This window comes from Haliotis asinina, chromosome 10, assembly GCF_037392515.1.
Source record: "Haliotis asinina isolate JCU_RB_2024 chromosome 10, JCU_Hal_asi_v2, whole genome shotgun sequence".
NCBI classification, from domain to species: domain Eukaryota; kingdom Metazoa; phylum Mollusca; class Gastropoda; order Lepetellida; family Haliotidae; genus Haliotis; species Haliotis asinina.
In genome coordinates, this window is record NC_090289.1 from 21,006,088 (window position 1) to 21,022,883 (window position 16,796).

Below are 16,796 nucleotides of genomic sequence, written 5' to 3' on the forward strand. Positions count from 1 at the left end.
ATGAAATTTATTCTTCCTCTTTCTTGTTGTAATCTGATAATTCCTTCCCCAAAGTAAATAAACATTTAGTGTAAGCTTGACACTGTCCATTTGTTTGGGGATAATTTAATTCGCATGAAAGACGGGAGTATTATAAAAGTGAAACAAATTCCGCATTATAGAATACCATTTCCATCAACAGTGCAGTTTTGTCAATGGAGCACTATCGAGCGAACATCAAATTTATTTCAATGTTATGATACGCTAAATTCCTTGTTCACGTGTCATAAACCAAATTCAGCACATTACAACTTTCACCACCTAAACAACCAACTCCTCGGCGGGTTATCGTGATGATGACACTGTAAGATGTCAAACCAGCCTACAACTCAGCAGAAACAATTTCAAAATGTTTTTTTTATCCAATAGAGATGCAGCAGAGTACTAACTATAACGAGAGATATGGAAGCAGTGTGACTCACCACACCTCAAATATGGTTCCTATGCTATGTGAATAAAATGACAATGCACAAAGTCAAACGAAGGCCATTCTGTGTTTTTTACAGGCACAAGGTGGATAAGAAGTTACTAATATATGGCGTTACCACTATTGATCACGAGATAAAAAAAAACCCCAAAACATATGAAATATCAACATGTCAAAGATTCCACCACTATAAGTACTAGTAACATATATTCCATTATATCAGTTCTGCTGTTTGTAAGAAAATGAATAAAATTACAAGCGTACAATCGCGATTCAGAAGTGCAATATGTCGTACAAGGGAGCCTATATAGAGTATTGTAGAGTATCCCTGGTTGTACTTGGACTTGCGTCCCTCGTAACGAAGGCCGCAGGAGACCAAACCCAGTCATAGCTGGTGGATGTGCACTCAAGTGTAACGACAGCTACCGATTGTCTGCTTCCTTTGCTGATACGCCAAGGGCTCATAAGGTGGGGCCCATAGTGTGTTCAGAAAGATGATGTGTTTGATGGGCATTTTAGCAGTATGGCGAGTCAAAAGAAAGTAAGATTCTTTATGGATAACAACTTTTTGTATTGTATTTGATGCGTCGTTTCAGTATGGATTGATATACCGTTGTCAAACAAAATCATATACACTATGTTGCTATCCATAAAGAATGTACGTAGAGATGTTGGGTTTTGTAAATCCATCTCTGAATTTGCGTTCGATCCAATCAAATATCATCTCAGTAGAGATGGTGAATTACTGGAAACAGTCATTCATCCAAGTACAAAGCAGGACTTGAAACTGACAAGCGTTTGCACCAGTTTCCGTGAGATCCCGTCATCCAAGAAAAACGGACGTAGTTTCTTTGCAACCCATAGACATAAAAACATGTCATATGTACAAGTATCACACCTGCTTAATTACATAATGTTGCACAGACACGACTCAGGTGCATGAGTCATCAATCAATTTATTTTGTTTATGGCGTATAGCCTGATAGGTGTTAAGTTTAAACAGGGAGCCTATATAGAGGGGGAGAGGAAACTCCTTGAAAAGCCGCTGAACGTAGGTCTTGGGTTGTTATGTAACCAGTGTAGCCAATATGGTGGCAGCGTAGTATTTAAGACTGTGCTCGGTTTATTTTCAACAGCTGATTATGTGCGCTCAGTGCTGTAACAACTGAAATCCAATATGTAGAAGATAGGTTAACTATTTTGTCACTTCAGGTTAAGTCAAATAATTGGAATCAGTGTCAGATTTGTAGTAAAGTTTCAAGTCGCTATGTTATAGCTCACTGACTTCTATTCTCGATTCATTGCAAAGATAGACTAAATTGTGTCGATAAAAACTTCTTTCACACATTCGTTTAATTTTTAGAAGCAGAACATATCTTTAGTTGAAAGGTATCTAAAAGTAATAGTGGCAGTTTTAGGATTAAAAATTGTTATGGTGTACTGGAGGTGTGTGAAAAATATGACATTTCGCTATACGCCGTCGTTTGAGTATAGTTACTTCCTCAAAAAAATCTTTCACATACACCTTTAATTCATATAAGGGGAATATACTATCAGGTGAAATGTGTTTGCAAGTAATAGTGATAGTTCCATAATCTAAAACAAAATGTTAGGGTGTATTTGAGGTGTGAGAAAATTTTGACATATTGCCGATCCGGTCTGATTCGCCATTGATGCCTGAGGGTTATAGTTCCATAACTTCTTTCTTTCTTGTTGATCTTATTATTTGACAAAACTGGAAAAGTGTTTTAGAACGCTTTGTGAGAGTTTTACACTTTATTTTTAAGGGCAGTGTGACAGTGTCAGTTAACATTTTGTTAATGTCCATTCCACTCCCCACATGCAATAAGATATCTGAATTAATTATTAATGTAAACAAAAATGTTCCAAAGTAGATTTTTTATAAGGACAGCTGATGTTAACACATGTTCTTGCGACACTTTTGCGTTCTTTAAAATGTTTTGAGAGGGAAGGCCACTGTGTATCATTTATTCTTTCATTTATTCACATATGTACATATTTCTTTTATTCTTTTTCTTTATTTCATTCTTTCATTCACATAATTCTTGCTCTTAAATTCTTACTATACTTCATTCATTCATTGTAAAATTCCGACTGATACAATAAACTGGCTGAAGTTCTGCTAATCCAGGGATAATCTACAATGTATACTCTATATAGACTCCCTGGTTAAACACAACTGATGTTGCACTGGGAACAAGCTAAGTCACTGTGTGCGTTGGAGCATGATGAGGCACACGTTAGTACAAATGGTAAAGAAAGCAAGCAAGTGACCTATCCCTGTTGTAGAGTATCCCTGGTTTTAAATTGCATGTGGTCAATGACTGAAGCTGTGTATTGCATATTGTCTTTAGCAGTCAGGCAGCCATACATATAGGTGTCAATAAAACAGACATTAAGCTTCCTCTGTGACAGAGGCTGCTTCTTACAATCAACATGTTTTTCTTATGTAACGAGTAGATTATTTACTTGTTTGTGTACACAACCAAGATTAGACTACTGCTCACGACCTCATACTCCAGGCATGCATACTGTTTCAAGCTCCATGAACCTATTCACTGCGCATGCGTTATGGGCGCAGCGAAGCACAACTGTTGAAACAACTTCTTCCCCCAGCACTGGGGGAAATATAGTGAATCGCTTGAACTCCGATTTCGCTGGGTTTTTTTTCATTGTGTTTTTTTCTTTGTAGGTTGAATTGGCATTTTTTATGATTTGTTTCGGTAACTGCATACCGAAAGGTATCAGAATCTGCAAAGTTGTGTTTTCCTTTCTTATGTGACCTTTTAGAAAGTTTCGCTCCATGAGATAACCTATCAAAATAATACAACATATCAATAATGCCCTATGTTCCAGGGTGTGCAGTTCCCTCTGGAGGTCTTGACGTTTCTTTTTCTTTGGGAGCAGTGTCTGGCCAGCACTATGTTGCACCCTGTTCAGTTTATTAATTTGTGTCTCCAGTCCAACATGATTTTTTCATCTTGAAAACGTTGGAATGGGCTTTTCCAACAAGTTACCTCCCATGCCAACCTCCAACCTGTTATTTGTCCAGGGCACATTTCTGTCATGAGGTTCCATTCCTGAAGGTTATTGTTTAGTTATGTTAAATATAGCAGTATGTGTTAACTGCAACTAGCCCATGTACAACAGTTGTAGTCCCACAAAGCCTAAAATCATTCAGTTAGGTACAGTTCATTCGGCTTATGGGACTTCATATATCAGTGATTTTATGGGATTATGGTGGATTGTTGCTGGGCTGACCACAGAAAGGAAGAATCAACAGATACAACAAAAATCAAATATGATTGTGAAATATTTCAAAAGGTGATCTTTCCCATTTGTATCACTGGTTCTATTGGTAAAGGTTGGATCGACCACATGATTCATAGCAGCATATACTGTTATGTGTTATGGTATCACAACACAATCTCTATCATTTAGCATATTATCAGAGGTGACAAGGTGATATTGTTTATGGTTATTGTTATTCACTGTTCCCAAACACAAAATAAGTGGGATACTGAGTCGGAAGTGTTTTCTAAACAGCTTGCGCATAGTGAAAGAAACACCCATGCATCTTCACTCCACCGAACACTGTAGTAAGAGCATCAGCATCCTACCCCTAACAGAGTGACCCCTGTCCACTGAACAGTGGTCTGTTCCACTCTTATTTCACGCCCCAATTACCTCATTAATTATGTCGAGGGGTCAAACTGTATTTAGCCTTTGGGATTTATTAGGTGTGAATTTGAGGAATTGCAGACCGTTTTACCATCACCCACCAGTTAGGTCCCCTTGTGGATCTTTACAAATTGTAAATGTCTTGTAAACATCATCTTTCCAAAATTGTAAATGTCTTGTAAACATCATCTTTACAATAGATTTAAAAGCTTGTAAATGTGAACTTCTTTTCCAGTGCAAGGTGTTGGACAGTTTCTGTAAATTCATTGCAAAGACAACGTTACATGTTCACATTTTGATTAAGAATCACATTCTGGCGATTGCGAGTGGGAAGTGACTGGTCCTGAGCAGCTGTTCTGTTCCACACACTGCATGTACACACAATGCAACTGCTTTTCAGACAGCTTCTCCACAAAGGACTGACCCTAGGCAGACTTGCTGAAGGACTTCACCAGGTTTACTCCCATCGTTGTACCGTCCAGCAGTGCATCACCATCAACAAAATCAACCTCAAATTTCAAATTGTGTGTAACAACCTTGGCATGCTTAAAATAACTGTGGAATTCCTTGATTTCATCATAAGTCTTGAAGTGCATCACCAGAGGATCATCCGATAAATAAATATGTGCAAAAGGACACAATAAAATTCTATCATGAAGAGTCTCCACATTAATCAAACCCCAACCTCTGGAATCGATTGGTATATGTAAACGATAAAGAGAGCAACGAGGGTGGTGTGCTCTGTTATCAGACATGATCCTTCTGGTCAGTTGGTCAAGACTCTGGATATCTTGTTTTGTCCAATCAACTACCCCAAAGGAATAGGAAAGGACTGGCACAGCAAAGGTATTGCTTGGCTTTGACTTTGTTTTGAGCATGTAGCTCAGAGCTCCAGATTTCTTTAATGAGATTTATACTTAGGCTGAAGTTAATCTTGAATCTGCTCATATGTCTTTTATAAAGACTCAAAAAGGGTGCAACTTCTATTTTGTTTGTATTTATTTATTTTTTTTTGTATGTTTAGAGACATTTGAATTTAGATAAATTTTGTTGAATCTCTCTCTTCTGATAGTGTAATAGGGGATTATGTATTTCCACTTCTCCACAAAACGGCGCTAGAGAATTGATTAAGCTTAAACATTTGTTTCATTGGGAAAGGTGTGCGTCTCATAGTTGTGTAGATGTTTATTGAACTTGTTCATGAATTTTGTTCAATTACTGATCTAATCCCTCAACACATTGTTTTTAGTGTTTTCAAGTACTTCAGTGGGACCCTGTATGTGTTAACTTTTTGCCAAATTTACCACTTTAGCTTCTATAGCAAGCTTTTGCTTTCACTGGCACAGCAAAGTTATTGGTGCCTTTGACATTGCTTTGAGCATTTAGCTCAGAGCTCCAGATTTCCTTTAAATGAGATTTATACTTGGCCTATATCTACCAAGCTTTGCAGAAAAAAATTACACGGTTTTTGAGTTCTGCTCCGGAAACAAAGCCCATCCCTCCATTTTGAGACTAGGTCTGAAACATTTCCATAGAAACCAAGAAAATAATAGATCACAAAAACCTGTAGAGAGCGAAAGGTACCACTTTGGGGTCTGCCACACATATCTGCCAAGTTTTATGGACAGATATTAAGAAGTTTTTGAGTTCTGCTCTGGAAACAAAACACACCTTTCACTTTTCAGACTAGGTCTGAAACGTTTCCATGGAAACCGAGAAAATAATACATCACAAGATCCTGTACATAGCAAAAGGCACCACTTCAGGTTCTGACTGATATATCTACCAAGTTTTGAAAAAAATTTATAAATCACAAAAACCTGTAAATACCAAAAGGCATCACTATAGGTTCACCTATTATTGCAGAAAAACATTGAATGGTTTTTTAATTCTGCTCCGGAAATGAAGCCCATCCCTCCATTTTGAGACTAAGTCTGAAACATTTCCATGGAAACTGAGAAAATAATAAATCACAAAAACCTGTACATAACAAAAGGCACCACTTCAGGTTCTGACTGATATATCAAGTTTTGCAGAAAAATATTGAACGTTTTTTTTAATTCTGCTCCGGAAACGAAGCCCATCCCTCCATTTTGAGAATAAGTCTGAAACATTTCCATGGAAACTGAGAAAATAATAAATCACAAAAACCTGTACATAACAAAAGGCACCACTATAGGTTCTGACTGATATATCACGTTTTGCAGAAAAATATTGAACGTTTTTGAGTTCTGCTCTGGAAACGAAGTCCACCCCAAAATAAGACTAACACCAAAATGTTCCATGGAAAAAAAGAAATATATGAATGTCAAGAATCTGTAAATAGCAAAAGGCACAACCATAGGCCGAGATTACTATATCTATCAAGTTTGGTCTAAAAATATTGAACGTTTTCTGAGTTATGCTCCAGAAACAAAATGATTACGGATGGATGGACGGACGGATGGACAGATGAGGTGTCGACTATATCCCCTGCATTACATGCCGGGGGGATAATAAAAATGCCAAAAATGTGTAAATAGCAAAAGGCACATGCATAGGTTCAGATTATTATCTCTAATAATTTTGGTCTAAAAATACTGAACGTTTTTTGAGTTACGCTCTGGAAACAAAATGATGACAGATGGACGAGGTGTCAACTATATCCCCCCGCATTACATGCCGGGGAGATAAAAAGGCAAATTGAAAAATTTATAAATGGCTAATCAAGCAATTTGGGGAGCGAGGACCATGGAGCCTGACATACCCTTCAGGCAAATATACTTAGACATTGATACCGCACATTTTGGAACCTCATTTAAAGCTTAGTAACGGACTGATTTAATAATTATCCTAATAGTTTCTCCATATGACAAGTGTGAAACCCCCTAGACTGCTGCCAACTATTTCGTGATGCTCTAAGCCAGATCCCATCTTTCTCTCTTGGGAAAACAATACTTTTATTGCTAAAATAATACCTGTGTTATAGCAAGAAGAGATTCCTGTCACCTCCTTTATGTCTGTATTTAGTTAATTATGAATATGGGGTGAAAGATATGACATTTTCCCATCTTGCATATGTGCAGTTACTTGTCCTTCACAGACTTTTAGGTCACAAAACATCTGATATGTGATCAGTCAAATCTGAATAGTTTTTGAGAAATTTGACAGCCATTGTGGTGCAGACAGGTGGAAGGACTTCCGTTCTTACTACCCCACATTATGGGACAAGATGATAAGATCAAAGTCAGTAATATCAACTCTGCTCTGCAAACTGTTCCACATTTTTAGGGCTTCTTGCCATAAGGCAGAAGACCTATTGTAATTACTGATGTTTTTATTATTATTATTTATTTTTCCGCCGTATTTTCTTCCAGCACTACAAAGAGCACCAGTGGCCAGAATCGCTTGAAAAAAATCAGGCAGATGCGCACCGAGGTGTAGATATTCCCCATTAAAATCTCTAGACTGTAGGCCCAATAGCAAAGGGCAGATAAATCAAAATTAATTCCAAATTTTCAATTTCAAATGCAAATATCTCCAAAACTACTGCTGCAATGACTACCAAACTTCTTGAGCAGATGCGCAATCAAAATGTCTACAATTTCATCTGTTGGGGCGAGTCGCTCAAATGCACCGTTTGGCTGCTATTTGGGATTGAAGTTTTTGCTTCTGTTTTTCAGCCAAATTCTGACTACTTTGCTCCCAAAATCTGCTGCACTACAACTATAACAGCTACCGCTTTCAAACTTGCCATACTTTGTCTCTAGGCACCTCACTACGCACTTACATCATTGTTAAAATGCTCCATTTTGACGGCGATACACACTGCATTAGCTAAAAAGAAGACAAAACATTTGAGACGTGCCCCAAATGAAAGGAAAAAGTGCACAGCAAATTTACTAATATTTCTGCTCAGACCGCTTTAAATATCTATCGAAAGTGCTTGCTTTTATGTACACATCACCATAAACAATACTAGCCATCAAAATCCCCAAGTTTCTGCATATTAAGAAAATAGGCACTTCTTTTTATCACCGACGGCCAAGGAATACACGGCGGATTGTGTCAAAAGGTGCTCCTACATTTTCAAGTTATTTCACTGGCAAAGGGCACGAGAATCTGAAAGAAAACGTGTGGAGGATTGCGAGCGTCTGGGAATACACACCACCATTGACTGCAGTTTTTATGTTCAACGGATCTGTTCTAAGTTGGCGATATGTTGATGTCCTGTGTGTATAAATATCACGTCTCTTTGTGTATGTCAAAAGCACTACCGCTTACCCGATAAATTTTACCTGAGCTTCAAATGAAATGAGTTGTTTAGAGAAACTCCTCTTATAGACTTACATACATATGAGACAACAAAGACAAAATCCGAAACCACAGACGGCTTTTTGGTGTGTTGTGTACGTTATGCATCCATTTATACATAGAAAATTCATCAACAAGCAAAAACCGAAGTGTATCTGTCAATATCCCTTCTGGTTTAGGCATGAAGCTCCCAATGAGTCTCCACGCCTAAACAGCAGGGTTGTTACCGATACAGCGAGGAAACCATGACTGTAACATACTTATACTAAATTTTCAGTTGAGTTGTCATATTCTTTCTATATTATAAATAATTTTACATGCATTTGAATAGATTTCAAGATCATGACTAGTTAAAAATTCATTTCCTTGCATCTCTCTCCTTTTCACCCTCATTATCTCTGCTTGAGCATGTAATGCACGTCAAATTCATTCTAAGCCAGGAGGTGACAAATCGGGAGCGTCTCGCCAAGCACCGGTGCGATTGCCTGACTTGCAAATGCTGGTGTCATTTAAAGTAATTAATCACAAATGGCATTGTTTTCACACTGAGTTCCAGACCATGGTTTAATCATGAAATTTAAGTATGAAATTTCCTATTAGAATTATGATATATAAGCGTTTATGAAACTTTTGACACAACTTAACTTACGAAGATAGTGCTTTTAAGCTTGCGAACCTAAACTACAATTATTTTCCACTTCAAAGAACAACAGATGTAGACAATAATTCCATGTGTCTCTCAAAAGATTACATGTTTTTGAAAATCCCTCAATTTGTACAACCCAGTGGCTGGTCTAAGATTGTATTAAAGGTGCATAAAATATATGCATGTCATGTATGTACTTTGATTGTTTAATTGTATGAATCGTGCCAGAAGTAAGATAACATTTTTTACAGGTCCCATAGATTTTTCACTCATCCTTTTGAAAATGGCAAAAATAAAATGTTGCGCCAGGTTCACGTGCTAGAAGGCGCTGAAATAAGCAAATTAACTAGGTCTGGTGGTACTTCTCCAACCAAATCTTACCTGGTTTGGGCTGATGTTGTTATCTGTTAATACATAGAATTTTTAGTGTAACATGGAATAGCATATACGCATTCATTCTGGCAATTCCTCATCTGTGAAACAATAAACCGAGATATAAGCGGAACCGCGGTATTTTGCCTTCGGTTCTATATACATGTCTGGTTTTGACAGTTATGGTAACCTGTTTAAATCAGAAAGCAGGTTTTAACAGTGCAAGAGCTACATTCCAAACATACACAACCATAACTTAAGCCACATCAACCATAGATTAGATTAAATAGTCATTTTGTTCAGGTTTTATTAGTCATTTAAAATACTCTGTGTGATTTAGCATATCTACCACCTGATGTATCTCGTGCTGATGATTTATGCGAAATATTGTCACTGAAGCAGGAATAGCTGCTGTTAAGTCACAACCAGTATCATCTGGACTATAGTAACGTACTATCGTCCTATGGTATTGAGCATTCAGCTGGTACTGGTATGATGTTTTGAATACTTTAAGTCAAATTTACATCAGTTGAACCACGAAAGTTATTGAAGTTAGATCACTGGACATGTTTGTTATGTTCCTTGATACAGATTTACTTAATACAACATTATATATATATTTTGTACAGATTGTTGTGCCATGCCTATGCTTTGATCACTGAATGGACAACCACAAAGTTTTTTTCTCTTTTGATGCTATTTTTCAAGTAGCATCTGTTTCAAAGCCAATAAGAATTGAAAGCGACAACCATTATGTTTGTTTGTTTGTTTGATATCCTAATACGGGTAGCATCTGTATTTAAAGCCAATATGAATTCAGAGTTAAAATATGACACATTTCCCATTACTGACAGTAGTATGTATCTATATTATCTGTAGGAATGACTACTATTGGAAGGACGTCACAGATGCAAATGGCTGTATTGCACAACACCCAAGAAGCCCTCATCGCTGCTCGCAACTATATATATTTCTCTAGTTAATGAGAAAGCATGGATTAAGTCACATCTCCATCAAAATGCATACCTGACTGGCTTGAAGTGGTCAACTAGATGATCCCATCTCATGTCTGGCACTGGTACACGGCCTGTAACAAAACAAACAAGAGTCATCAGAAGATGACATATTCCGTCAGCCCCCACATATGTTAAAGGACAAATCATCTGAAGGTTACTTGATGTTTATTTAGACCAAGTTTGAATCGTTTCCATGGAAATCATGTAAATATAAATGAAATATATCTGTAAACAGCAAAAGGAATCACTTCAAAATCTGTCTCATATATCTGCCAAGATATGAAACGATTTTTGAGTTGTGCTCTGGAAACGAAGCCTATCCCTCCATTTTGAGAAGAAACCGAGAAAATGATAAATCACAAAAACCTCTAAATACCAAAAGGCACCACTTCAGGTTCTGACTGATATATCTACAAAGTTTTGCAGAAAAATAATGAGATGAGAAAGCCAAATTAACTCAGTGCACCTGGTAGGCTGCAAGAGTTGTATGGTCCCCATGGAGTTGAGATTGAAAATACTATCTGCCTTTGTGATGGACATCCAATGATTGAGGGAAAAACTAAGCACCCTTGAGCAGTTGTACTAACAGGATATCGGTGCTATACAAATATCTAGTATAGTAAGTAAAGTATAGAATCTGCAAAGTTGTGTTTTAAGATGCATGTGACCTTTAAACTTGAAAGGTTTACATGCAAAACTACTGCCCTTCAGTGAACAGAATTAATGCAAATGATTTGATCTGTGAATGTAACAAGTGTTCATTCTAGTCCTTCAGAACAGTGGAGACATGGCCAACCTGTCCACATTTGAAACACATTGTGGGTGATGTCAAACTCTTGTAATTACAAGTGTGAGTTCGCTTACTTTCTTAGCTTTCGACAATTTGAACAAGAGAAACCATGTCATGGGACATTTATTCAAATGTTAACATCAACATGAAAGGAATTTGTAAAGATGACTAAATAATAAACCATAAACAATATCAAATCTCAATGTTTATTAACAATTCAAGTAAACACTTCCACACTGACTGAACAGTTTTCTCAGTGTAGCTAATCATCATAATTGTTTAACAAATGTTTAAGCTTAATCAATTCTCTAGCGCTGTTTTGTGGAGAAGTGGATAGACATAGAGATTCAACAAAATTTATCTAAATTCAAATGTCTCTAAACATACAAAAAATTATAAATACAAACAAAATAGGAGTTGCACCCTTTTTGAGTCTCTATATAAGACATATAAGCAGATTCAAGATTGACTTCAGCCTATGTATAAATCTCAGAAAATCTGGAGCTCTGAGCTACATGCTCAAAACAAAGTCAAAGCCAAGCAATACCTTTGCTGTGCCAGTCCTTTCCTATTCCTTTGGGTTTGTCGATTGGACAAAACAAGATATCCAGAGTCTTGACCGACTGACCAGACGGATCATGTCTGATAACAGAGAACACCATCCTCATTCCTTTCTTAATCGTTTACATATGCCAATCAATTCCAGAGGTTGGGGTTTGATTGATGGGGCAGCTCTTAATGAATTTTATTGTGTCCTTTTGCACATATTTATCTATCGGATGATCCTCTGGTGATGCAACTCAAGATGTCAAGACTCACGATGAAAGCAAGGAATTCCACAGCTTATTTTAGCATGCCAAGGTTGCTTGACACAATCTGAAATTTGAGGTTGATTTTGTTGATGATGTACTGCTGGACGGTACAGCGATGGGAGTAAACCAGGTGAAGGCCTTCACCCAGTCTGCCAAGAGTCGGTCCTTTGTGGAGAAGCTGTCTGAGAAGCCATTGCATCGTGTGTACATGCAGTGTGTGGAACAGAACAGAAATCCAACTGAGTCCTTTGCCTGGATGAAGTCGGCTGGTCTCAAATATGAAACTGATGGCTTCCTTTTTGCTGCTCAGTCACTTTCCACACACAATTGCCAGAGTGTGATTCTTAAAGGACCACTAAACTTGGTACTCTTTTTATCACTGCATATGAAAGACTTTTGGTTAGTCATAAACGAAACACCATTTTTTAAAAAAAAACAACTTGTGCTTAATTAATACCAAGCGCTTAAAAGTTGCTAAAAAGCCGTCTGCTTCTCTCTCGCCCGCAAATGAAATCGCAGACAGGTTACGTAACTCTGTCACCAGAGCCCTACAGTGATGTCATAGAAGGAACGATTTCCATTAAAATGTATAGAAATGAAGAGACGCTTCTCTCTCGCCCGCAAATGAAATCGCAGACAGGTTACGTAACTCTGTCACCAGAGCCCTACAGTGATGTCATAGAAGGAACGATTTCCATTAAAATGTATAGAAAATGTATAGGAAGCTCGTCATTTTGTTGATTTCTCGACGTGACCAAAGACATGCCGAATTGTTGTGTTGCCGTCAATTGCTCCTTGGGGTCGGATGATGTTGTCACTATGCACAGATTTCCACCAGACTCTGTAGTTTGTGCATAAATTAGTTGTTAGTTGTTAGTGAGCTTTGTGGAAGCCTGTGGTATATACTGAATCGGATGGTTAGCCCCCTACCACGCTTCCAGGATAGAAAATGGAGTTCAAGTTTCATCGACTTTATAAAATCAAGACTGCTTACTACACATTGCTGACCAAAAGGATTTTGCATGGATATAACGCTTTCTTCCTCGGAAACAAGGTTGTGGGCGAAGTGACAGTATTATCGTAAGTAATATTATATTGACCGATTCCAAGACTGAAATTGTTATGTTATAAGCAATGTCATATAAAATCCAAATGTCCATCAGTAAAATACATATTTTACTACCAGTAGAAAGTAATTTTGAAAGTCAGTGAAAAGTCACTTAAATAGCATTCATCCTCAGTCAGGGCGCCGCCATTTTTGAAAATCGTGAAGTCACGGGCTAAAGTCCATTAGAATTATTGAGATGATGATTTGTTCTCATCAAGTTAGAAAATCAAAACTACTTTCTACTGGTAGTTAAATATGCACTCGAATCATGGCCAAAAGGACTTTGCATGACACAACTTTTAACGTAAGGACTTCTTCCAAGGAAGCAAGGTGGGGGTCGAAGTGACATTTATATTGCAAGCAATGTTATATTGACCTCCACCTCACTTCCAAGAGTGAAATTGTTATGTTATAAGCAATGTCATGCAAAATCCTATTGTCCATCAATAAAATACATATTTTACTACCAGTAGAAGGTAATTGTCCTTTTGTAAGTCTTTGAAAACAAACCTAAATAGCATTCATCCTCAGACAGGGCGCCGCCATTTTTGAAAATTGTGAAGTCAAATCCATTTGAATTAATGAGATTAAGTATGGTTTGTTCTCATCAAGTTAGAAAATCAACACTACATAAACATGTATTTGAATCATTACCAAAAGGAGTTTGCATGACACAACCTGTAACATAACCTAAGCGAGGTCGCGGTCGAAGTGAAAATACTGCGCGATAAATTTCTTCACTTGCTAAATTTACTTGGTTTGTAACGGTCACTCACCAGTATGTAGACATTTGGAAACTTAATAAAAAGAAGCGATATGCGAATGTATAACAGGGATGTAATATGTAGACATTTCATAGTTTTCCTATATGAATCATAATTCGCACGCCCTTGTGTATGTCGTCTGCATCATGACACTTAACAAAGAAAACAAGGATTCTGTTGAAAGCTACGACAACTTATTAAAAACAAAAATGCAAACATTAAAATTAAAGTTATAGGAGCAATGTCAGGCCATTACCTTCTTCGAGGAATGTATCCATCAATATCCACAAAAACAAGTGATATATAATTCATCTGCAGATTTCCCAAGGGATGTGTCTTTTAACAGTCTAATATATGAAAACGTGATGTATCGTTTCAGGTTTTTCACATTGCTGTATAGTTTCATTGGTAACCCAACATAGCACACCTGGCAACTAATTGCATAATGTGCGTCATTCTTTTTAGAAAGTTATTTACTTAACCAATCATGAGCAATCAATCAATGTATGGGCGGTTAATCCTTTGAAAGAAGGGTGTTGTTTTACATAGACAGACACGACAGAGTGTATTCAGTATAGATTAGTAAATGTACATACATAATCACTACCTTTTGACAACTCCCCCATTTAAATCCCCCAAAACTAATTAATCAATCAGCGTGTTATTGGTTAATCTTTTGATCGATCCAGACAAAAGAAATGCCAAATGGAGGCCTTTGTTGGGTAAACTAAGTGGCATTACCACTAATTATACCTGTTATATCAAGTGAATGATGACAAATAATGCATAGGTTTATGCCACCTAACACGGCTTACAACCTAGCGACACCAAGTGATTTTGACAGAATCGTCTATGAAAACAAGGGTTGTAACGTGAAAACTAGGCAAAGCAGGAGACAAAACTAAATGATAGTAGATTGTGAGAACATATAGCTTTCACTTTTCTCAACAGCTTTCGTGATTTCAGGTTTGTACAAACCTGTAAACGAAATAGTTTAACCCCTGAAATGTAGATGAATACTGCACAGACCCTCATTTCTATACCCACTATTACGTCACGGAGACGCTCCACTCTGATTGGTTGAAATTTTGTTTGCGGTTGAGAATTGTGCACTGTTGACAAAAAGGTTGATTTAATGTAATTAAAGATCGAAATGAGTAGTTTTAATGGCAGGATTTCATTTATAACGATGTCAGCAAGTGATTTTGCATTTGTACCCTATTAGAGTATATGTGACCTTTAAAGAAAATATCAATATGAAATGTCAATTATGCCATCAATTTACAGAAACTGTCCAACACCTTGTCATTGGATGCCCTTCCTTGGCACAAACATTAGATCTTATTAGACATGATGGCATGGTTTGCTGCTTTTACTATCATATGCGTGTTTCCCATATCTAATTGGGGTCGTCAATTGATCCTTTATTGTTAAATAAATGCCCTTTGAACTCTCGAAACTAATTTGCACATCAAAGATGCTGCGTGTTGTCATTGGAGTAACAAGATGGTGGATGCGTACTCAGTGTCAACTGGCGTGTAATCCGGACAATAACCGAAAAAAAATAGAATCTCTTCAAGTACATGTGTATGAAAAAACAACACATTCTCACTACAGAAAACCAGAAACAAAGCAATCTGTAACACTTTTACATTACATCCTCACATTCAAAGTAGATGTGAGTGCTGAAATCATCTTCTGTATAAAAGTTCAGGTCGCAGTTGTTCTGTGCCATATGTGAATTTCACCATGGCATCTACGAAGAACAAATGCCAACCTTACACAGTTGCACAGAAATTGGCCCTCATCAGCAGAGTTAGGAATGGTCCCAGGCCAGTGTCAGTCGCAGCACTAGTGTCCCGGCAGGCACCCTCAGAGGCTGGTTAAAAGATGAGGAGAAGTTGAAGGGATTCCTGATGGAGACGAAGATATCGGCAACCTCAACTTAAAGAAGGCTAAGACTGCATATGACACAACGCTGGACAAAGCTCTCTTTTCATGGTTTACTCAGTCCTGATATGACACTCTGGAGAGATTATGAAAATACAAGTCCAGACGTTGTCAATGCAGATTCATGGATCCGAAGATTCTTTCAAGGCCAGCTCTGGATGGGTATGGCACTTTAAACAGCATCATGGAATTAAGTCATTAGCGGTGACTGGGGAACGTTGATCTTCAGATCAGGAAGCAGCTAGCAATTATCCCACTGAACTGATAGAGTCAGAAGGCCTCGAACCAGATCAAATTTGTAACTGTGACAAAACTTGGCTATACTACAAGTAGTGGTGTAACGATTTGACGACACAGTATTGTATCCCGACGCAAGGGTCAGTATACGATACATCGATTTGAAGGTCGTCTACGAGGGGTGATTGATGAGTTTTGAGCCTACCACTGAAGGAGTGTGGTACAGATGAAATCATTGGTGTGCTGATAGAGCAATCAAGTAGAGCCACAAACACAAAAGGTGGAAGTATTTGACGCATTATTTAAGAAAGAGTAAGGTATAGACTGCAGAGGAGGTCACCTGGTGACTACACAGTGAAAAACAAGAGAAACGAGCTGTGATCAAGTACCTTTGGAAGAAAGGCTTGACAACAACTGAGATTTTTGAGGATATGTCATCTACACTTGGGGACAATGCCCTGATTCATATGCAACAGTAAAAAGATGGGTGGCAGAATTCAAACGTGGGCGAACGGGCATTGAAGATGAACCCCGTTCAAATGTTGTGTCTTCAAAGCCAGAAATGGTCCAGCGTATCCTGGATTTGGTTATGGATGACCGAAGAGTGACAGAGTGACAGAGTGACACAGTGACAGAGGGA

At 37.7% G+C, this 16,796-nt stretch overlaps 1 protein-coding gene and 1 pseudogene across 2 annotated transcripts in view; one reads left to right on the top strand and one right to left on the bottom strand.

The window, feature by feature from the left end:
* The window catches only part of LOC137297669 (obg-like ATPase 1), a 310,380-nt gene that overhangs the window by 220,436 nt on the left and 73,148 nt on the right, over positions 1–16,796 (bottom strand). For both annotated transcript variants that reach the window (XM_067829580.1, XM_067829582.1), the window contains exon 4: positions 10,506–10,566. In XM_067829580.1, the coding sequence (XP_067685681.1) occupies positions 10,506–10,566 (61 nt within the window). The remainder of the gene's footprint in view (positions 1–10,505; positions 10,567–16,796) is intronic.
* On the top strand, positions 12,213–16,252 carry LOC137297744 (tigger transposable element derived 5-like; annotated as a pseudogene).